The 20,191-nt window shown below is 48.7% G+C and overlaps 7 protein-coding genes across 7 annotated transcripts; 4 read left to right on the top strand and 3 right to left on the bottom strand.

Moving 5' to 3' along the window:
- Window positions 1-474: 474 nt before the first annotated feature.
- Window positions 475-3,437, bottom strand: EI90DRAFT_3153808 (uncharacterized protein). The gene is made up of 9 exons (XM_039065890.1): window positions 2,478-3,437; window positions 2,351-2,421; window positions 2,266-2,298; window positions 2,186-2,199; window positions 1,877-2,128; window positions 1,448-1,823; window positions 1,199-1,367; window positions 1,130-1,145; window positions 475-1,068 (listed from the first exon to the last, which is right to left on the bottom strand). Exons 1-9 carry the CDS (start codon window positions 3,054-3,056, stop codon window positions 938-940), a joined length of 1,641 nt encoding a protein of 546 aa, XP_038917189.1. The 5' UTR covers window positions 3,057-3,437; the 3' UTR covers window positions 475-937.
- Window positions 3,438-3,464: 27 nt separating this feature from the next.
- Window positions 3,465-7,571, top strand: EI90DRAFT_617795 (uncharacterized protein). Its single transcript, XM_039067858.1, has 14 exons — window positions 3,465-4,075; window positions 4,123-4,404; window positions 4,458-4,591; window positions 4,648-4,839; window positions 4,898-5,309; window positions 5,374-5,404; window positions 5,456-5,768; window positions 5,823-5,975; window positions 6,026-6,178; window positions 6,245-6,304; window positions 6,361-6,778; window positions 6,831-6,966; window positions 7,035-7,162; window positions 7,222-7,571. The coding sequence occupies exons 1-13, from the start codon at window positions 3,578-3,580 to the stop codon at window positions 7,085-7,087; spliced, it is 2,835 nt and encodes a 944-aa protein (XP_038917188.1). The 5' UTR covers window positions 3,465-3,577; the 3' UTR covers window positions 7,088-7,162; window positions 7,222-7,571.
- Window positions 7,572-8,316: 745 nt separating this feature from the next.
- On the top strand, window positions 8,317-10,482 carry EI90DRAFT_2917537 (major facilitator superfamily domain-containing protein; the record flags this gene model as incomplete). The annotated part of the gene is made up of 9 exons (XM_039054617.1): window positions 8,317-8,500; window positions 8,602-8,928; window positions 8,987-9,274; window positions 9,365-9,516; window positions 9,578-9,636; window positions 9,689-9,711; window positions 9,766-9,884; window positions 10,121-10,277; window positions 10,328-10,482. 9 exons carry the CDS (start codon window positions 8,317-8,319, stop codon window positions 10,480-10,482), a joined length of 1,464 nt encoding a protein of 487 aa, XP_038917187.1.
- A 1,745-nt stretch (window positions 10,483-12,227) lies between these two features.
- EI90DRAFT_2971147 (uncharacterized protein) lies at window positions 12,228-15,464 on the bottom strand. Its single transcript, XM_039055714.1, has 11 exons — window positions 15,414-15,464; window positions 15,030-15,349; window positions 14,874-14,946; window positions 14,800-14,810; window positions 14,685-14,738; window positions 14,377-14,633; window positions 13,552-13,810; window positions 13,362-13,483; window positions 13,166-13,303; window positions 12,787-12,925; window positions 12,228-12,597 (listed from the first exon to the last, which is right to left on the bottom strand). The coding sequence occupies exons 2-11, from the start codon at window positions 15,094-15,096 to the stop codon at window positions 12,395-12,397; spliced, it is 1,323 nt and encodes a 440-aa protein (XP_038917186.1). The 5' UTR covers window positions 15,097-15,349; window positions 15,414-15,464; the 3' UTR covers window positions 12,228-12,394.
- A 153-nt stretch (window positions 15,465-15,617) lies between these two features.
- On the top strand, window positions 15,618-17,196 carry EI90DRAFT_3145252 (acyl-CoA N-acyltransferase; the record flags this gene model as incomplete). The annotated part of the gene is made up of 4 exons (XM_039065251.1): window positions 15,618-15,644; window positions 15,871-16,834; window positions 16,897-17,033; window positions 17,116-17,196. The coding sequence occupies 4 exons, from the start codon at window positions 15,618-15,620 to the stop codon at window positions 17,194-17,196; spliced, it is 1,209 nt and encodes a 402-aa protein (XP_038917185.1).
- Window positions 17,197-17,503: 307 nt separating this feature from the next.
- On the bottom strand, window positions 17,504-18,676 carry EI90DRAFT_3052739 (uncharacterized protein). The gene is made up of 4 exons (XM_039059976.1): window positions 18,460-18,676; window positions 18,218-18,403; window positions 18,001-18,159; window positions 17,504-17,941 (listed from the first exon to the last, which is right to left on the bottom strand). Exons 1-4 carry the CDS (start codon window positions 18,481-18,483, stop codon window positions 17,753-17,755), a joined length of 558 nt encoding a protein of 185 aa, XP_038917184.1. The 5' UTR covers window positions 18,484-18,676; the 3' UTR covers window positions 17,504-17,752.
- Window positions 18,677-19,503: 827 nt separating this feature from the next.
- EI90DRAFT_3052737 (uncharacterized protein) lies at window positions 19,504-19,834 on the top strand. Its single transcript, XM_039059975.1, has one exon. The coding sequence runs from the start codon at window positions 19,513-19,515 to the stop codon at window positions 19,732-19,734; it is 222 nt and encodes a 73-aa protein (XP_038917183.1). The 5' UTR covers window positions 19,504-19,512; the 3' UTR covers window positions 19,735-19,834.
- Window positions 19,835-20,191: the final 357 nt, after the last annotated feature.

Raw genomic sequence — 20,191 nt, 5'->3', positions numbered from 1 at the left:
GCCTCTGTCTTCCCACGGCAAACAAGCTCGCTTCAAGGCTCTAATCATCACACCCCTCCCCAAGCCATCACAGAAAAAATCCAAAACAAATGTAGTAGTTACCCCCACCCAAAATTAACCCAGCCCAACCCAACCCAACCCGATTCATCTGCTTCTTGCTCATATGTGCTAAAATTATGTTGGAATCTTGTATCGCGCACTCAGCACTTTGTCATTATTGAGCCCAGTCAAGGGAAAAACATGGTAGAACTACCTAATCATAGTCCAATCCTACTCTGGTGTTGATCACTACAGTATCCTCACCCCAAGAAATTGGCCGATGAGGTGAAAAAGAATATTTTGAGCGCGCAATACAAGATTCCAACATAATTTTAGCACATGAGCAAGAAGCAGATGAATCGGGTTGGGTTGGGTTGGGCTGGGTTAATTGAACTCGATTGGTTGTCAGATATGTACAAGAGGATCGAGCTCTAACTGGTTCGTTTTCTTGCTTTATATACAGAGGGAAACAGGTTATGTAAGCGGTAACGCCTTATACAATCAAGTACCCATTCCCAACGTTTTTTGGATTTGGGGTGCTGGTAGTGTTAGATAGGGGATTCCAAAATCACTCCTACCACCCTACACTGAGGGCGTTCGGTACAGTATTGTTGGGTGCCGGTGGACCTTCGTGGTGCCTACGTGATGCGTCCTCACGGGCACAACATCTAAGTCCCACAAGGATGGGGGAATTGGAAAACAAGTGCATTAATCTATCCAGGAATGGGTATGAAAAGGGAAAATGCATGCCGAAGAAAACAAAAGAAATACATGAGAAAAATTCTATTTGGGAATGTGTAATAAATAATTGCTGCCGTAACCGAGAATTGCAATCCCTGAGCTTGAACCAGCGCAATATCCAGTTAGTAAGGCCGACGGGCGTGTGTGAAAGGTTCAATCATTCGACATCCTCTTTTCGGACGCGGAAAGTGACAGTTCCGCCCCGATTCCAGATTTGCATCCCTCTGTCACGATCAATGAACATAATATCCGAAGGCTGAAGGGCAGTGTCAGGGAGTATCCACCATTCTAGAGTACACGATCAGCCAGCCCAATCTCAAGGGACAAAAGATAAAAAGATGTATCCCACTTTGAAACTTCTCAACCTGAGCGTTGTATTAGAAATAGGGCACGACAGGCGATATGGATCTTCCCGTACCTGGAAATGATTGTAAAGGAACTCAAACAGTATCGGCTGCCCAGATCGGGCCTCCTTATTCGCGTTCGGATCGTTTTTCAAGTTGCCCGATGGAGGCCGCATGAAGATGGGTTCGGCCGGTTCCAGGCGTTCCGTGACAGGACCATTAGCAGCTCGACGCATCACATACCTGACATGATTGTAACAATATGTATCAGAAAAGAACACGTCAAAACCGAGGCGGCAGCCGCTTGCCTTAGACATTCCCACCTCCTGAACCCCATCGCATCCGCCAACTTGAAATCTGGCTCATAGTGCACAGAATAACGGAGTGGAAACCAAAGCCATCCTGAAAATGTCGCATTATGTAACTTGACAACGTATTCGTAGCCTTCGGGTGAGAATAGTTGGAACGGGTTGTGGCGAGGAACAGTCGCCTCTTTCCGCTCCTCCAAAATATTTCGTATTAGCTCACGATTTGCGGCGCTGGCAGCTGGCGTGATTAAGTCCAAACGATCGCCATCCGTGACACCATAAACCCCGAGTGATGCTGAGGATAAGTGGTGTGATGTGAAGCTCAATGCGGGGAATCGGAGGAAGGTTAATCGAGGATTCGTGAGGGTATAGGTCGAGTATTCGACTTCCTCTGCGTCGACACCTTGGATGGGTAGCAAACAAACGTTAAGTCGACGGACTCACCGGCTCCTTCACTAATCCAATCTCGAAGGCGATGTGACTCCCAGCCCTGGTCCTCCTCCAGTGTCTTGTCTTCACCGATTCTTAGCCAAGTCTTGAGATCTTTTAGTCGTGGATACTTCATGTACTCATCGATCACACGCTCGGAATGACGAAAGAAGGTTAAGTGTCCAGGATGGAACAACAGCACTTGTTCATCGTGGGCAGGTTGCCCGGGAATGAGAACATCGAATTGCGACGAAACGTCAAAAGGAACTAGAAGAGTCTCGATGTGAGAATGTTTAGTAGCAATGGTTTGCGTATGGGGCGTACAATTCCGCTCGAAGCTAACAACACACAGGAAAACTCGTTCAAAACGGTATTTGTTGGAAGATCAACGCAGATGAACTCACTTTCCGAACATTGTGTCCATATCGCACCATCCCCTTGACAGATCAGTTAGTAGACACAGGGCGACACCACAGCGCACGGACGGACCATGTAGGAGTTCCAGGATTTAGCCATTTTCGAAAGACTGCGGAGCGGAATGGGCGGAAATGAGAGTTCACCTGAAAATAGATTTTCAGGTCAGGGCCAGGGTCCGATAAGGCAAATAGAAGCATACCCAATCAATTTTCCCCCTTTTATAGAGCGCTTCGCCAAGGGTATCTCTTTCTTCCAGTGTGCAATTCCATCGCCTTTTGTCACAAAGGAAGTCCCGATGTAAGTCCCAATACTCCTGGTATCGGAAACATAACTGGCGGATATTGGTATGCTCGATTGAGGGCGGTACCAACGACAAGCCACAACCAACACCATACTTGTCGAACTTGACGAAAAGGAGGTCGATTGAGGGGTTTTCGGCTACAGATGCGAAGAAGTTGGGAAGGTATGATCTGGGCTCATTCGTCGTTGCCCAGATTGCGATTATCGTGATCCTCGGTGGAGGGATAGGATACAAATTCTGCTTAGTTGAAGATTTGGGGCGTTTGGGATGGTGGATGGTGCCAATTCTTTCATTCTGAGCGGGATCTTTGGAGAGTGCGGCGGCCGTCATTTTTTTACGGCGGTCGTCCGGCCAAGTCACTGAATCGCCATGGTGCGCTTTCTTGACAGTCCCAGGAAAGAGACAGTAGGTGATACCAAAGACAAAGACAAAGGCGATGATAATAGCAGTTCTTCGTCGTTGACGTGGGTGTGGCATAGCAAAACCGGTCAGATATCGATGTTGAAATCCAGCGACCCAATGGTGCCAAATTTCGAGAGAATCAAAACGACGGAATGGACTAAGGTATCATAAAGAGAAGGTGGAAGGCGACTACGAAAGTGAGTCCCTCCCGCAGGTGCTATACACGAAGCGCCTACGAGTCGGACAAATCTTGGTAATGTGTAGTTTTATATGTATTCACTTTCTCCAGTGCATATAAATAACATAGTTCGAATTGAGATTCCCTTGGCAAAGTCCGATCTCGGGCTCATGAGCGAAAAACGAATTATGTAATATTACTGCTCACAGAAGGGGGGGCGCCTACAGCAGTAAGCGGATTAGCTGTGCGCACTTCCTGAAGCTGACAGCTAATATTACATATGAATGGTCTAATTGGCGTTTGCCGAGTCTCGGGGTCTCGGGGTGCGGCATTAGCCGAAGCCTCCATCTAAATGACCCATTTTGGAAATTGAAACTCAGAGACTTGACACCGCGTTGTCTGCCAGAGAACACTTTTCATGAGCTCAAGATCAGCTGCAGAGGTCAAAGTGCGTGGAGATGAAGCTTATCGCAAAGGTTGCTTCTCTCATGCACGGGACTTCTATCTGGAGGCGATTAAACTTCAGGAAACTGTTACCTTGAGGTCGAATGTGTCCGCGGCCCAGTATGAACTTGGAGAGTACCAGGAGTCCATTAGGAACTCTCAGAGAGTCATTTCCCTTGCCGAGAAGGGAATCGATCCTAATGCTTCTCCTACTTTCCAAATAAAGAACAAACTGAGGATCGCTCGGTCGTTCATTGCATTGCGGAAACTAGATGACGCGTTGGACATGCTGAATTCTTTGTCTGGCTATGCGGGTATAGATGAGAAGACCAAAACAGTTTGTATGGCCTTGTTGGGTGCCATTAGTCACTTGACTGGTCTTATTCCAGATAACAGGGCAGGAGCGGAAGCCAGGCTTGCGTCGGTACCCCGTTATCGTCCTGCGTTATCACCATCCATGGAATATTACACGGTATGTGTGCCCCAAACCCATTCGTAGCCGTCTTACGCAGTTCCCAGGTCGGCCAAGATGCTCCTCAAAGCCTCTTGGGGTGTCCGCAGATAACGAATCCCTCTGAGGAAGAGAAACGCAGAGCTAAGATCGACTACAATCGTTTGCGTATGCATCCATCCGAGCAAGCCTTGAAAGGCTTGTCTGATTGGAAGTTTTCTGCTCTGATGATTGGCTCAGGGGATGCTCGCAATCTCTACGCGACGCTTCTCGATATGAGCCAACAACTTCCTGCGCCAAAACTCAAGAGCGAGCGCAAGTCGCATGGGCCCAAGTTCCATTTTACCTTGGTGAGCCTGGATGTATGGTCTCTTGGATTACATGACCCATAGCCACCCCAAAGGTTGACATACATCCTACCTCCATCGCCCGGAACCTCGTGGTTCTTCACACGTTGGATGAGCTTGCAAGATTCCCTGGGAAACACGTCCAGACGAATAAAAGGGCACTGGATCTCCTGGCCATGCTGCACTTTGTGTTGTAAGTGACCACATTATTCATCCTTCGTTACTCTGACTGTTGGAGACATGTAGTTGGTCTTGCGCGATGCCCCCACGAATCTACCGTACTCTGATGGACATCATCGCTAAAATTCATGCAAACCCAAACCTCGAATGGGTAGTTCTCGAGCCTTCCACCATTAAAGGAATTAGGCCTACCATAAATTATTGGCTGAAGGAAGCATCCAAAAAACACACCGTCGAAGATATTACTTCTGGAGTCCAGTTCGTATATGTATTTTTTTCGGCATTGATTCGCGCTGACCTGGTATCGCCTCTCCAGTATCCTTGATAAATCTGGGAACTTGGCCTACCTCCAAGCGCTGGGGTTGCCGGGGAATGATGTCAGCCAATTGCAGAACCAAGCAGCTTCCGAGCGTGATGCAATGATATCGATGATAGCGCCTCAAATGGAGGAGAAACTCATCGCACAAGGGGAGAGGCCATCTGAGGCCAAGAAGATCGTTGAGGGAATGATGGACACCGGCGTTCTGGAGACTGTGTTTGAAAATCTCGACATCATGGAGGGGTCGGTGAATGAGAGATCGCTCTATAATGAACTCCGAGTTCTTTGGCCGCCGACTCACCTTATGTCAGAAGAACCTCCAATCCTTCAGGAGGTCATGAACAGGTCTCGAGCGGTGTACCAAAAGCCGCCAGCTGAGAAGGTAAATTTGGCCCGTAAGGCTATTCTGGTGCGTACTTCTGTCGTATGGAATAATGGCAGTACTGACCCTTGGCTCTTTCGGTTTCATTCAGAGGACATGGCTCCCGAATATAACATTCACTTGCAGGTCATTCATCTTTCACATGGTCATCTGGTGCTAATTCTACTTTTCAGCTCCTGAATGGCGCGGCTCTCTGAGCCATGATCCATTCAGAATTGCCAGCGAATTCTTCAATTCTCAAGTGCCAAAGAATTTCAAGCCTGATGACTATACAGCCTCCCTATATGATTATTCCGTTGCCTTTTTCTCTCGCGCTGCCGAGGGGGTCAGAAAATCATTCCAATATCCAAGCAGTTTGATGATCGAGCTGATCGCTAGCGATGGACTTCGTGCAATGGAGTGCATTCGCCTTTCGTCGTTAGGACGTGAGCCTGAATGGCCCATTTTATACGATCGCATTCATCTAAGCAACGTCCCTGATTATACGCAAGTGATTCCCCCACCTCATCCTTGATCTTATCTTAATCGTTTTCATCTAAGAGGAGGCGCACTAACAACATTCACCGTAGCCAATGCTCTCCTAAAACCTCATCCTTGTGCATGCATCATGTTCGCTTGCCTGCTTAATACAGGATTGTTCGAGAACGGGATAGGAGGTCCATTCGACATCTCCATGAGCTCTTATATATACACGTGCGTCCACCGACAGTTGATTTTGTTAGGTGGCTGAGCTTGTTGTCTAGGTATACCGGGGTCTCGCTGGACGAAGTTGAAGGCGCTTTCGGTGTAAAAGCTGAAACCCCGTATTCTTACATGGCAAACTATATTGCTTTTTCTCGTATCCCCACAGTGCCCCGGGAGAAACTCTTGAGTAGGCAAAGGATAACACGAGTTATGTATGATATTTTGTTCAAAACCTTGCGTCCGGTCCCTTGGGACTATCCCGTCCCAACGCACATAAGGGAACCCTTGAATATTCATGCTTTCTTGCTGTTCGTCAAAAGGCTAGCGGATATCGGATAGTATGTCTATTTCCATTGCTCCTGATGGTATGTTTTAATGTGCCCTAAATCACTAGCCCTGCACACTGGCTCGCCGACGTGATAGAGAGGATTCTCGAGGATCGTGCCGTGACAGATGCCGTGCCTGCAACCGAGAACCCAGTCCCATTGAGAAAGCTTAGGGAGCAACACCCTGGTACAAAAATTTTTCTGGGTCCGTACCTGGACGAAATCAGGACAGCGACCACACTATGGGCGCTCCTCCTACCATTCACGGTCTGTTCACCGTGCATGCTGTCCATCTGCGATATTGGGGCATTTCAGATTACGTTCTCTTCCGTCTACCCGGACATGATTATCCTTGGATCAGAGCGCGTCAATGCTCTTGCTCTTCGGCTCGCAAAATCCTCAGCGTCGGTGCCAGCATTATCGTTCTTTCGACCACAGCCGGATGTTATCATGATTTCCACGTTGGAATGGCATCGTCAATCCAAGGTACGTTTGGACGGGTTTTGTACGCATTTTATACTCAACGAGCTGCCATTAGACAGCGACATTTTGGATGTCGAAGAATGCTTTAGCCGCGCGTCGCTCAGCAGGTTTCCAGATCGAATTGTGGTCCTTGCTTATGACTCGCGGTGTTACTCAGCCCGAACCGCTTACGGATGTGGTGTTTTTGGAGGGTATGGACTCTCGGGATGCCCCTGCACCCGCCCCTATTGCAGACTCAGATCAGTTACAGCGTATCTAGGCTATCTATGCTTTCCTAGCATCATCATCCGTTACCCCGCCTCAGCTTATTAGTCACAAGCAGGTCATAATACCCCTATCTCGGTCCAAGCTAGAGTAAGAGAAAATTGAAGAGGTCGATTTCCCTCTGTACGTGGTTAATCAATTCCCTGTCGTTTTCGGGAATTACACAGAGGTTGTTTACCAAGGGCGGGCAAGCTCACCAAACGCCACTCCGCAACGCGCATCTTTGTACCGTGGCACCCGGGAACCCTGTATGAGTGAAATTGTCCCCTACCGTGGGAAAGGGACTCCAGGATACATGTCCACTCAGTTTTATCCCCAACTGGGTATATCAAGAGCAGTGGAATCCTATGCGTTCGTTCCTTCTTCAGATACCATCGAAGCGTGGGGGGGCCGTAAAGGATAGAACTTTCATATGAACGGATGGCTTCCGACGGTGTAAAAACGGCGCCTCTTTCGATGATTCATATACAAGTGCATCCTGCTAGATTTCCGGAGACCACGTGCAGAGATGCGTGCGAACCAAACGAGACAGGTTCAGCGTGGTAACACGACCATAACAGCCTACAGTTGTCCAGTTGGCGCGAAAGACTACCGCCTCGGCGCCTCACAAGTACCTCACTGATGGACACCACCAAGGCTCATACTGGGACCATGGGTGATATGGGGCAGGTGGTACTGGCATGTCATGATAAATATGAGCAAGCGGAATCCTGCAACATCACCCAGTTTGGTTTGTAGCAAAAATCGGTTTTTTAAAAGTTTGAATGGGAGGACATTGCCGTAATAATCGGTGGCTTATCAGATATGTATGTAATTCATTGTGACGGAATACTGTTGTTGCAAGTAGGTTGCCGGATCAACAGGGACCGCCTCCCCAAACACGAATAGGTGCCATTTCCTCATAACACGAAGCGCGTGCCATCCCTTCCATCTTCTTACTCCAGCTTTCACCCCCAATGAGTTCAAGCGGGGATCAAAGAACACTAAGCAGCCTCTCCAAGAGCGTGAGGTCATGCCTGAGAGGGAGAACATCAACTCGTAATCGGCCTAGTGTCTTCACTGCCCGGACAGACTACAATTACCTCCCCCTCTCTAACACTTCTCCAGTGCGCCCGACACACTCCACTCCAGACGAAACTTCTGTTTCTCCCCCTGTAATTGGAAATACTCCATACTATGTTGAATTCAACCCGAATGTCGAGGACAATGCACTCCTATCTTTTCCAACCCCACACGAGGATTTTCCAGCACGAGATGCCGAGTGTGGTGATTCTCGAATGGGGTCTCTCACTACGGAAAAAAGTGGTCTTCCGATCGGTTGGCTGTACGCTTCTGTCGCCGCTGTAGCCTATGTGTACAGTTTGGATCAAAACATAACTCCAAATTACCTCCCAATCGCCGCGAGCGCGTATGGAAAGCATTCAAGTATCGGAACAATCTTCACTGTGGAAAGCATCATTAGTGAGTGCCAAAAAAAAACCTTCATATTCTTCATGCTCATGAGGGTGGTGGCCCCGTCGATTCTGTGGCGACAACATGATGTTCTGGACGTTGCTCGCTAGATGGCGTATCGAAACCATTCATAGCGAAAATTGCAGATGTTATCTCCCGTCCCTCAGCTTGCATGTGCTCACTGGTGTTCTATACTGCGGGCTACCTCATGATTGCACTTTCATCCTCGATCACACATGTCATCACTGGATGTATGTTGTATACTGTGGGCCACTCAGGCTTGAACCTCGTCACAGACATCATTGTGGCTGATATAAGCTCCCTTAAATGGAGAGGGTTTGTACTGAGCTTGACGGGGTTGCCTTTCCTTGTGAACACTTTCATCGGTGCGGAGATCGTCAACGCTGTCCTGAAGAGGAATGCTTGGAGATGGGGATGTGAGTCATTCGTCCTTCCTCCCAGGATATTTTCCTAGTTCACATAACTATTATTCAGACGGGATGTTCGTGATCATCCTCCCCGTTGTCACGCTCCCCGCGATATACATCCTCCATCACAAACACCACCACCGTCGAATGCAGTCTGTATCCCAGAATTCCCCCTCCAATTGCTCAGCTGCGGGAACGAAGCAACTGGAAGACGAGGATGGGACTTACTGGAATAGGCTCAAGAACGTCATAGTGAGGATGGATTTCGGGGGACTGGTCCTCATTGGGATAAGCTTCTCGTTATTGCTATTGCCTCTGACACTTGCGAAGAGTGCGCAGCGAGATTGGACTCACCGTAAGTAGGCGGTCTTCACTCTTCGAGATGACAGTTGAGCATCATTTTCCACTCCTATGCTTGCATTTGAATTGCCGACCGATGGATCAGCCTCTATGCTGGTCATGACTGTGCTGGGGGTGTTATTCATCAGTGTTTTCATGTTAAATGAGCGACTATGGACTCAATATCCACTCTTCCCATCTCGATTCATCCGAAACCGCACATTGTTGATCATCATCTTCATCGACTTCTTGTACTTTGTGGGTTTCCCGTTTTTTCTTTTTCGGTTTCTCTGAGCTGGATGCTCACGAGCTTTGGTAGATGTCAGGTTGGATGCGAACGAATTACCTCTCCAGTTATGTCTATATCGTCAAGGACTGGTAAGTTTTTTATACCATCTTCCTGAATCTATTCATAGCATCGGAACACCAGGACACCCCGAGAGTGGAGCTATTGTGAGTATCGCTCACACCATTGGTCAGACACCGGAGGCCGATCTTTCATTAAAGTCAACAATGCAACCACATTCTCTCTGTGCATCCTGGGTCCTGTCGCTGGTCTCATACAGCGGTACACTCATAGATACAAGACACTCCAAGTTACGGGACTCTCGATACGACTAATGCAAGTGTACCCCACCGAACGTGCTTGATTCCTTCATCTGATTGTTCCCTTTTCTAGGGGAATGATCTTGACGACGCTTTGCAGCTCAGGTACTGCATCGTAAGTATCTCAAAGCCCATCCTCAGCGTTATCTGATCCATTCTTTCTTGGAGTTCGCATTGGCTAGTAAGTAATATGCCCAGTACTCCACGGCCAACCTGCGCAATTCTTCTACCCAAAACCCTTTTATCCTACACCTAGGTCGCATCCCAGGTTCTCATAGGCGCTGGCGGTGCATTCAATGTTGCGGGGAGTCGCGTTGCGTCCCAAGCCAGCGTACCGCATACTGACCTTGCAAGCGTTGTCGCGATCTTGGCCTTATGCACTCAGTTTGGTTCTGCTACTGGGAGTGCAACTGGTCCGTCCATTCTGCTCGCGTCCCCGCTCTGGCGCTCATTTGTTGTACAGCTACGAAGCTGTGGCGAACTACCCTGGTTCCGTGTCTCATAAAGTATTTGCCATGGCTCACCAACGAGGAGATTCAAGAACTTTTTGGCTCTATTTCGAAAGTACGACAGTACCCGTACAATGACCCGGTACGGCAAGGCGTCATTAAAGGCTAGTCGTTAAGGTGGTCCATCTGGAATGACGCAGAACTGAAGGCGTCTGGTCATGAATAGCCTATGAGGAGACGGCCCGTCCATTATGGCTCTGGGCTCTTTTCTTATGTGCGTGGCTAACTTTCTCCCTTCGTGTTTGAGGTAGTTGATTAAACGTGTGAATCATTTCCATCTGGGACCCATTCTTTTTTTGAACTCCCTATTGCGTCGGACCGCGGTTCTCATTAATTTCCTTTGTTATCCCGTCCCATCGCTGTTTCCTTTCCGAACGGACTTGCTTTCATTTCTCAACCACGGATCCTGAACCATGTCGCTGCAATAATGTTTCTTCCTCTTGGGACATACTCATCATTGCTCCGTAAACGGAACGACTTGATACGCTCCGCGCTTCCACTTCGAATCGGAAATGATATGGACATTCATCTGACGACACCTACATGGGCCGCTTCCGCCTTACCAACAATTAATCGACAACTCACCTTCCACCATCTGCACTCCCAAATCATTAGCAATTCCCCCCATTATCGCGACCCTTTTCCTTCCAAATTACTACCTGGGTGACACTCACAACGTCATAGAAGGCACCTCCTTGCCCGCCGAACGCCGACGCCCCCGCTCCCGGTCACCATCCTCGCTATCAACGGTAGATGGGCCTGCTCCCAACATATCTCCTAAGCAACACACGGAGGGTTCGTTCATCCAAACCGAAGCCTTACGTGAAGCTCCTAGTATTTCTCCCATTCATGGATTGTGCGATGAGCAATCGCCACTTATGGAAGGATGCACGCATAAGTCATACTCCAGTTCAGAGAGGGGGGACGAGGACGCGAATCAGGATGGGAACCATGTTGAAGAAAGCCGAAGACTCATTTAGGATATGAAGGGTTCTCACAAAGGTGGGACCATCACTGCCTTTCCAGGCAAGTTTGTTTGACTGAATCGCCGGCCCATTTTCCTCATCGAGGTCCCTTAGTAATCTCTTTCACTCTCACGAGCACTTTCCCAACACGCAAGGACCCTTTTCAAGGTCGCAGTTCGTTGTTAATTCCCTCCGAATCTTTCCCCGAGAACAACCTTGTATGATATTTTCTCTCACGGCATAGTGTTCCCTTTATTAGATGGCTTGCTAACAGCCAAAGCAATATTTTTCGTTCGCCCCATCTCGCGCGCGCCCCGTACGCTCGAATATTCTCCAGACTAGTCCATCCATAAAATGTCGGATCGAGGTTAGTCTTGCTCTAGATTGAACACAGCTAGAGAGTTAAGTTCGAGAATACTGAGGACCGCGGATGACTCCTTGCTGACCTGTGATATATGAGTCAGTATTATTCGAGAACGAACTATAAAAAGCGGAAGGAGGTGACCGACGTTCAAAGCGAATCCAACATGGACCATGTCTATTCCTGTGTGACAAATGATCGTGAGGCAGTTCAAATATGAAATCGTGCCGGGTCGCTTCGACTTTCGTCGGGGTCGTCGCCACGTTACCTCGCAGTCCCAGGTCGCCCATTGCGCACAAAGTGCCAAATGTTGAGCGGGTCCAGTAACGAGACTAATGACAGAGAAGATAAAAAACTCAGGGAAGTTAGTGCCAGTGGGGAGTTGCCTAGCAGAGCGAGTATATAGAGCTAGCTACACTTCTAGACGCTACCGCAACGACCATGCAAATTATTTAGATTGAAAACTCATCATATCTCTACAATAATTAATACATAGATTATTTTCGAAGGAAAGAAGAATTAATGTGCCTAACATCCTAACACGATCTACGTGCTCTAAGAGCAAATGGATGGTAGTTTGTGCTTTGCAGGTTGAAAGCAAGTAATGTATGTAGCAAGAAAGCAAAATAAGTTATCACCTTTTCAGACGGAGGCTGCTTCACCACGGCCCGAACTGAGATCACCAGAATAGTGACTCAAATCGTCATATCATCCGTCCCCAACCCCCTCCTCTTCCACATCCCCCCCGCGTTTAAATCAATGGGACACTCCTCAGGCCCCTTGAATCCAACATTGCCTTTAGATTGATAAATTGCTTTGTCAAGTCCAATACTAATCTTGATACTGGGTGGCGGGGCTATGTAGTGTTCAAGTTCGGGAAGTTCTCTGTCTTCAGTTTCTTGTGAACGTCTCGAGGTCTCGTCATAAACGGAAGCGGCAGGATCGAGGGGCCAAATCTTGTTCCGATTTCCCATGGGCGTCAATTTGATCCGCAGCGGCATCGAAGGAGGTCCATCATCAAGCTTCGCCCCCTTCTCCAGAACTCTATCCTGACAAGGGGGCTTCGACCCAACCTTTGCTCTCCCACCGCTTTCAATCATGCTTATCACATTCCTACTAGCGACCTCCGCCTGAGTCCAAGCTGTATGGCCCGCATTGAGCGCCCCAAATGCATCGGCGGCGTCACCTATAACGAATATATGCGGATACGGCGAAGAGAGGTGAATCTCACCGCCCCAATTTCCTCCCATCGTTATATCAGAGGTGGTGAGGGTGGTGGTAGGACTGCTGGAGAGGTTCCCAGAAACAATAGAATGATGGGACGGGGAATCCGAAGGCCCAGCCAATCCCTTTGGAAGTTTAAAATTAAACCTATTACTCCCCCTACACAGACATTCATCCTCTGGTAATCCCTTAGCGCAGGTGAAACCGGCCGCAAGCGGAGCGTCGTCGAGAGTAGAAGGAACAGGAGGGGGAGTGGGTCGCTCAAAGTAGCCGATTTGCATCGAGCGGAGTACAGTAACAAGACCTGTTCTAGGGTTAATGCTGTGGGGGGCTATCTTGGAGAGGAGGGAGGTGTTTGGTTTCTGACCGGTGCAAAGGAGCTAGATATGCGCAAGCAAATCATTGATGTGGTCCAAACTCAAAGAAGTGGATACGCACGATCAACTCTGCACTGATCAATCGTCCATCACAGGTCCTCAGCGTCCGTTCCGTCTTGCTCGACAGATCCACCCTAGAGGACAACAAAACTTTGACACCAAGCCGTTCCAACTGAACAATAACTATGGAAACCAACCACAAGATCGTCAATCTGAATTCCCCGCTTCGAATGACTGGAAAGACGACTCACTTTGTTCATGCATCCACTTGTCAAATCTAGGCAACAATCTGTCTCCGGAATGGACAAGCGTCACTTCCTTCCCTTCTCCGTAAAATCCTTTGATATCTGTCGCGAACTGTACACCTAATGCACCTCCTCCGATCACCAATACACTTTCACTATTCTTCACTCTTTCCTGCGCAGAACGTAACCATAAAAGGCCTTCGGGCTTGGTACCATGTTGGAGAATGGAAGCTGCATTTAGGACGTAGGGTTGTCCGTCTTCTTCCTTGTCTGATCTTGCTTCTTCGCAATCGCGGTCGGATGAGGATGAAAATGATGACGAAGGAGAATTACGGCCCGGCCGGACTACCAATTTCTTGAGTCGTCTCTCTAGCTCTTCATCAAACTTCTCGTCTTTAACACGGGTATAGTACCCCTGATCATGAACGTGATTGAATGGGGAAGGTGTTGAAGGGATCGTCAATCCTCCAAGCGCACGAATCGACGCTGGGATATGATGGTGGCGTTCGCGGTTGTGAGGAGCATGCTGTGCCGGTGTGCTCGTGGCGTTCGTACTAGAATCGCTGCTTATTGTGGGTGCAAATGAGAACAGCGAATTTGTGGGAGAACGAGAAGCTATGGTTGATGGTGTAGATGGAGTTGACGCTGTTGTGGGGGCGTGAGAGCTTGTAGGGGTAGGTGGTCCAAGGGAATATTTTTTTCGGAGCTTGGGCTACATAATTGAAAGCGACGTGATGGTTTTTTGATCATCCCCATTGGCATTGAATCAGGGTTTCGGATTAGCAGAGATGGGATCAACACACGATCAAAGAAGAGGAGAAAAGGACGCACTATGTTCTTCAGAGGTTCTTCGCTCCAAATATTGATGGGTGCTGGTAAATGGCTTCCTAGTGCATAGATTAAATAATTGAATCTGACTTGACGCTCCTCTAACGAAGCGCCTTGGTCGAGGGAGATGTATCGAACGGAGTGGGGGTGGACCGCCGTAACGTGACCGTGGATGAGGACGTGTGAAGACGGATCGGCCAGTGGAGTTTGTGGAGTGGTGAGTGTTGGGGATGTTTTGAAGATGTTGGTGTAGGGTATGACTAGCGGGGAGAAATTTAAGTGGCGTGATAGCGGGAAACTTGGTGGCTTACAAGCTTTATGTTCGTGCCCTGGTATGACGGCTATACGGGGGAAGACGTATAGGTCTGATTGAACAGAACAACTCATAAGTGCTCATGGTCATCGGATGCAGCTGGGTGTACTTACGATTGCAATGCCTACAAGTTGAGAAAGAACGGTTATACGTCAAAGAGGTTATCTCGTCCGAACGTCAAACTTACGTGTTACGCTCGATGACAACAATTCTCCAACCATGAGGAAGACTATTAGCGAGGACTTGGACAGCTCGGTGGCCTTGTTTGAGGAAAATAACGCATCAAGGAGCATGCATGAGTTAGCGCCATTACAGCCGAGAGGTGTGAGAGGAGCAGGCCGACCTCCATACGAAGCACCCAAGACGCAAACAGTGGGGATGTCTGTTGCTGACGATGCTGCTGAAGACATGGTCTAAAGGGTGGTAAGGGAGCGAGGGAATGGTAACCTCGTTGAGTGGTTTTATTGTTTTATTGGGGAGGGGACTTTATGCCCGCGGAGCGGTGAGCAAGTAATTCATTGTGACTCATCTTATCTGATTATTTCAGCTTCGGTCGTCTCCGGAACAGACTCAATCGGGAAAGGCCGATTCCGAGTCCCGGCGGATCTCACGAGGATCAAAACAACTCGAGAAATCAAACAACGATTCGTGAGTTGTTAAGTACTGGCAGAGTTCGAGGGTGAATATTCAGAGGCCTATTACTCCTGGAACACAGCTGCAAGCGAACCCCATGATTTTCTCGCTTATGAATTTCAGTTCCTCTCCCGTCGCACCCTTCATTTCCGTCCATTCGTGCCAAGTTGACATGAGAGCATATGCCAGTTGAACCTGACCCCCAGTCATTTGCCTCGTCCGCAACTTGCCGTCTCGGAGTTATTCGGATCGATTCGTTCAATTCATCCACTTATCAGATATCGTTAGGTCCCTCAGCATGTCCTCTGCTGCTACACCCTACTTCGTCAAGCAACTAGACTCGATTTAAGTCCCTAGAATCTGCCCCCTTCATGGCAGACGTTCCACAAGTCATTTCTGACCCGCAATTATTCCAACATGACGCCAAAGATGCGCCACTAACGCTCACCTTCTTCCTTCCGGACGGCGAGTCAAAGCTAACAGTTACTGAGGACAAAGATATTCATCAGATCTCCATTTACGAACACTCTTCATCTTCTGTCAGTGGGGAGTATCCCAGACTCATAGGGCTATACACACCCTCCTCGGACCCTTCCCATACACTCATCACCTCCATACCCGGCCTCTTTAAATCAGAAAGACTCTCCCCCGTCCCCGCGTTCATCTTTACATCTCCCTCAAGCGAGATATCCAATGAAAATTTCTGGAAAACGCTCTATGCTCTTTGGATCCGTCGCACAACGTCGGAACGACTTCCGGTCATCCTCTCACCATCTCTCACCAATGAAACCCTCTCCGATCTTTCCCTCTTCCTAACAACTACAGGTCTTGCTTACCCAGCACCGGATCCCTCTCCCTCCCTTCCAAACACACCTATTGCCACTTTTTGGTCATCCTCTTCCAATCCAGACCCATCCTCAACCACCGAATCTATTCACACCCGCCTTATTCTCATTCGTTCCTCATTCTGGCAAGCAGCAGGAATCCCTCCGGGTCTTCACTGGCTCCGACACCCAGCCCTTTTCCCATCACCCCACGGGACGACCTTCCCCCCAATCGTAAGCTTCACCAACTCAATGTCCCCGCCGATCTTAACAACCCACCCCCTCCGCCCACCCAAGCCGCCCCCCAATGCTATTCTCTATCGCAGACACATCATCTCTCTCAACTCGACTCTAACCCTCCGCCATCTCAATCCTTCCGACCCACGGACCTTCCGAACATACGCTACATGGCAAAATAGTGATCGCGTAAACGAGGGGTGGAGAGAAAGAGGGGACGACGAGCATCATAAGAGGTATTTAGAGAAGATGCTCAATGACCGACATTCAATGAGTGTGATTGTGGAGTGGGACGGTGAGATGGCTGGATATGCTGAGGTCGCTTGGAGCTTGGAAGATGGATGTGCGGCTTTCTTGAGAGGTGTTGAGGGTGGATCGGGGGAAACACCTGGAGTTTGGGATCAGGGGACTCACTACCTTGTCGGAGAGGAGAAGTTCCGGGGAAGAAGGAGGTGTAAGCGAGTCTTTTCCCAAGGAAAAAAACTCTCCGTGGGACTTGACATTCTGTCCTGGTAGTTACGGCTGTGATGGTCTCACTCAAGCACCTCTGTTTTCTCCGCGACCCCAGGACGAATATTGTCATGGGCGAACCCCGTTTCGACTTGCCCATCATACCGTTGCTTGCTACCTATCTCCCTCAAGAGTTCAATCGGGCAAGTTTTTGTTTTAATTCATTTCTCAGCCGTGAAGCTAGCTAAGCACAGAAGCTCCGCCACCCTGTTTATGAATTGATAGGAATTCGAACTCCCTCACAAGCGAGCAGTGTATTTTGTTTTGAGAAGGGAACGATTCTTTCAAGCTGCTATCCTCTACTGAAGTCCGGTGTGGCAAAGGAATGTTTGGAGTGGGAAGGAACGGAAGGGTGAAAGTTGGCGGAGGCCCAGAGGCTGGAAAATAGAAACGGCACCGTTGTCGAGTCGTGAGTGATGTTTAAAGAAACTGGTAAGCACTAGGCAAGCAATTAAGAGGCCTTGCATCGATTAAATAGAATAACATGCGCATATACGTATACTTTATGTAACTGCCTGGGGTTGTATAGGTGATATAATATTTATTAGTTATCCAGATGGGTGTTAGATGCATGATGTTGATCAACGCGTAGACATGCACAGGCAAATTGGTACAACGGCTGGATGCATTATTAATTTAACGACCACAACTTCTTTAGTAAAATTAAAACGCGATGCTATCTCCTAGTCCCCCTCGCATATGACCATACATTGCAATCTACATGGTCAATTGCATTACGTTTATTGAGACAGGCGCGGGAAGGGGATGTGACGATGAGCCGGAAATCGAAAAAATGGCAGAGTAGTTAATATGCACTCCAACAGTAGGTATATCGTATCTAATACTTTTCTTTCAACGTTGATCAGCTATCCATTCCGTTTCTTTTTCTTGGTTTTCGACGTTTCTGCCGATGCACCGTCGCCATGATTGCGGTTCGTTGCTCATCCCCTCGTTTGCGTTTACCAGGTGTTTTCGCACTTTCCGAGCCTGTGCTCTGTAGTTCTCCGGCGTGGGGCACTTCCTCAGCATCTTCTAACAATGAACTGAGAATCTACGAGTGATTGACTTTAATATCACACTGATACAGCAGGCAATTTGTTTGAAGCGCACTTCCATAAGGTCCTCTTTTTCAGCCTTCTTCTTGCTTTTGCGTCTGGTCGATGGCTTTTCAGGGACTGCAGCCTGAGACTCCTGTACACCAGAAGGTAGCACGGATTGTATTTCCCTTCCTTTTGGCGGAGTGATCATTGGCTGGGAGACAGTGTTTGGCTGTACGATATGTATATATATATATATTTGTTCGACTGGAGCCAGGGTTGGTACGCACCAGAGGCTTGGCCTTTTCGAAGGCCTCGCCATCCTCGCCAGCACTAGGTGCACTCGATTCATCCATCTGATCGGGAGCGTCGTCTCTGCTTGTCCTGTCGGCAGGATCTGGAGCTTGGTCGTCCTGTCGAGTCGCGTAACGCAGCCGGCTTTCCCGACGGGCTTCCGATAATTTCTGCCAGGAACCCTAACAAAGAACGTAGTTATACGCCAATTTAGTTAGAACTCAGTTTTGAAACGCACCAGCGTAAGCATAGTACCATTCATCGTCTTCCCGTCCTTAAGGGCTCTAGATCGTGGTCGGAGCGAGGTGTGGAGCTGAGATCCGTCGCTCAGACGTGTTTTTTCGGTTTCGGTGCTAAGCTTGGCGCCTAGCCAGCAGTCATTGGCGAGGATCTTGGTACTAAACCAGCGCCCGTCGAGGGGGGGTGTGCCCGTGTAGATTTCCGCTGAAACGTGGTTTATCCCCAACCCCGTTATTTTCATTACGCCATCGTGCAGGGCACAAAGTGGTTCCGTGAAAACTTCTGCAATGAACTGATGAAGCTTATCAAAACCTTGCTCCGTGTAAAGGGCCCCAATGTAAGCCTCAAAAAGTCTTGCTGGAAACAACGCATGAGTGCATTGTTCGGCTATCGTGTGATTGTTACCATACCACTATTGAGGGAGCGCCCTTTGGCGGGAGAACAGGTGGAGAGACAATAGTATTCTTCCATTTTGGAAAAGAAGGCGTTCGAAAGCACCCACTCCCTGATATGCGATACATGGGACGTGCGTGACTGGAAAAAGAAGGCCTCTAGCAGGAGCGTTACGGAGAAATATAAGAAAGCGTCTCCCAGCCATTCAAGCCGCTGACTTCTTGTGGTCCCGCGGCCAAGAAAGACTATTTTAAGCAAGTGGGGGGACTGGATGCGCAGGAAACCGCTGGGGGTTCTCCCATTGCCAACATCCCCAGGAGGTACACTGTTCAGGTTGGAACTTGCGGCGTCTCTTGAAGGGTCTAAACAGCTGGTGGGCTTATTGGGCGTCAAAGATCCTTCCATAGTCTTTGACGACCTTTTCCCGTTCAAGAAAGCATAGACCGGTGGCGTGAATATTTCTATGATCAACCGATGGATTTCGTCAAAACCTTGCTCCGTATACACAGCTCCAACATAGGCTTTAAGCATCCTTGCTAGAGACGATCTATGAGTGCAAAAACTGCGTTGCCATACGATTAGTGTCATACCACGATTAAGATCGTACTCGCTACCGGTCTTTCGGGGATCGTAGCCGGGGAGTTTACACCTGTCTGCAATGTCGCATAGGACTGCATCCGAAAGAACATTTGACCTGATGTCTATCACAAAGGATGTTTCTAGCTCAGAAAAGAAGTCCTCCAACAGATTTGTTATGCTCAAACACAAGACAGCTTCACCCAACCGTTCGAGCCGCCTATTCCTGTTCAGTGCACAGCCAAAAGAGACCACTTCGAGGGACCGAACGTGTAGATGTCTTCCGGGTGACATCCCATCCTGAGAAAGCGCATCACTTGGCTTAGAGGGGATGGAAGTGACTGGAGGATTCGAACCATCTAAGGGTGTGCGTTTTGCAAGGGCTCCTTTCGCTAAGGCTATGAGTTCTCCGAAGAGGCCGCGTCTCGCTACATCGGCAGCATATTGTGGTGCCAAAACGTCAACACAAGATATAATGGAATACACGCTAATGCTGGAAGGGTCCAGGCCAGGAGCTTAAATGTGACAACGATGTGAGCAAAAGTGGTCACTCTTCGAGAGGAGAACGCGTGTACCAGAGACGAGATAGTCGATGAAGGATGCAATAGGGAAACCCGACCCCTCAGCCATTACTAAGGATAAATGATTGGACGGGAGCGACCCGCACTGCACAAGATCAAGTAACCAACGGAAGCAAAGAAACCCACTTCCCTTTTCTCACCACGGCACGGACCGAATGAATGCGTCCATCCTTGAATTAC

The sequence above is a fragment of the Cantharellus anzutake genome (assembly GCF_015039405.1).
Source record: "Cantharellus anzutake strain C23 chromosome Unknown EI90scaffold_18, whole genome shotgun sequence".
NCBI lineage: Eukaryota > Fungi > Basidiomycota > Agaricomycetes > Cantharellales > Hydnaceae > Cantharellus > Cantharellus anzutake.
The sequence above is the reverse complement of the archived record's forward strand: the minus strand, read 5'-3'. Positions and strand labels throughout refer to the sequence as shown.

Bases quoted from the DNA above. Each gene is read 5' to 3' on its own strand.
- EI90DRAFT_3153808 (XM_039065890.1), bottom strand. From the start codon at position 3,056: ATGCCACACCCACGTCAACGACGAAGAACTGCTATTATCATCGCCTTT. The intron at 2,422-2,477 runs GTATGCTTCTAT...ATCTATTTTCAG, and splicing joins AAAGGGGGAAAATTGATTGG to GTGAACTCTCATTTCCGCCC. The intron at 1,824-1,876 runs GTGAGTCCGTCG...GTGTCGACGCAG, and splicing joins TTGGATTAGTGAAGGAGCCG to AGGAAGTCGAATACTCGACC.
- EI90DRAFT_617795 (XM_039067858.1), top strand. From the start codon at position 3,578: ATGAGCTCAAGATCAGCTGCAGAGGTCAAAGTGCGTGGAGATGAAGCT. The intron at 5,769-5,822 runs GCAAGTGATTCC...TTTTCATCTAAG, and splicing joins AGCAACGTCCCTGATTATAC to AGGAGGCGCACTAACAACAT. The intron at 6,305-6,360 runs GTATGTCTATTT...CTAAATCACTAG, and splicing joins AGGCTAGCGGATATCGGATA to CCCTGCACACTGGCTCGCCG.
- EI90DRAFT_2971147 (XM_039055714.1), bottom strand. From the start codon at position 15,096: ATGTCTTCAGCAGCATCGTCAGCAACAGACATCCCCACTGTTTGCGTC. The intron at 14,947-15,029 runs GTCGGCCTGCTC...TCCTCAAACAAG, and splicing joins CTTGGGTGCTTCGTATGGAG to GCCACCGAGCTGTCCAAGTC. The intron at 13,304-13,361 runs GTGCGTATCCAC...GCGCATATCTAG, and splicing joins TGATCAGTGCAGAGTTGATC to CTCCTTTGCACCGGTCAGAA.
- EI90DRAFT_3052739 (XM_039059976.1), bottom strand. From the start codon at position 18,483: ATGAATGGTACTATGCTTACGCTG. The intron at 18,160-18,217 runs GTGCGTACCAAC...CATATCGTACAG, and splicing joins TCGAAAAGGCCAAGCCTCTG to CCAAACACTGTCTCCCAGCC. The intron at 17,942-18,000 runs GTGCGCTTCAAA...AATCACTCGTAG, and splicing joins AAAAAGAGGACCTTATGGAA to ATTCTCAGTTCATTGTTAGA.
- EI90DRAFT_3052737 (XM_039059975.1), top strand. From the start codon at position 19,513: ATGTCGCATAGGACTGCATCCGAAAGAACATTTGACCTGATGTCTATC.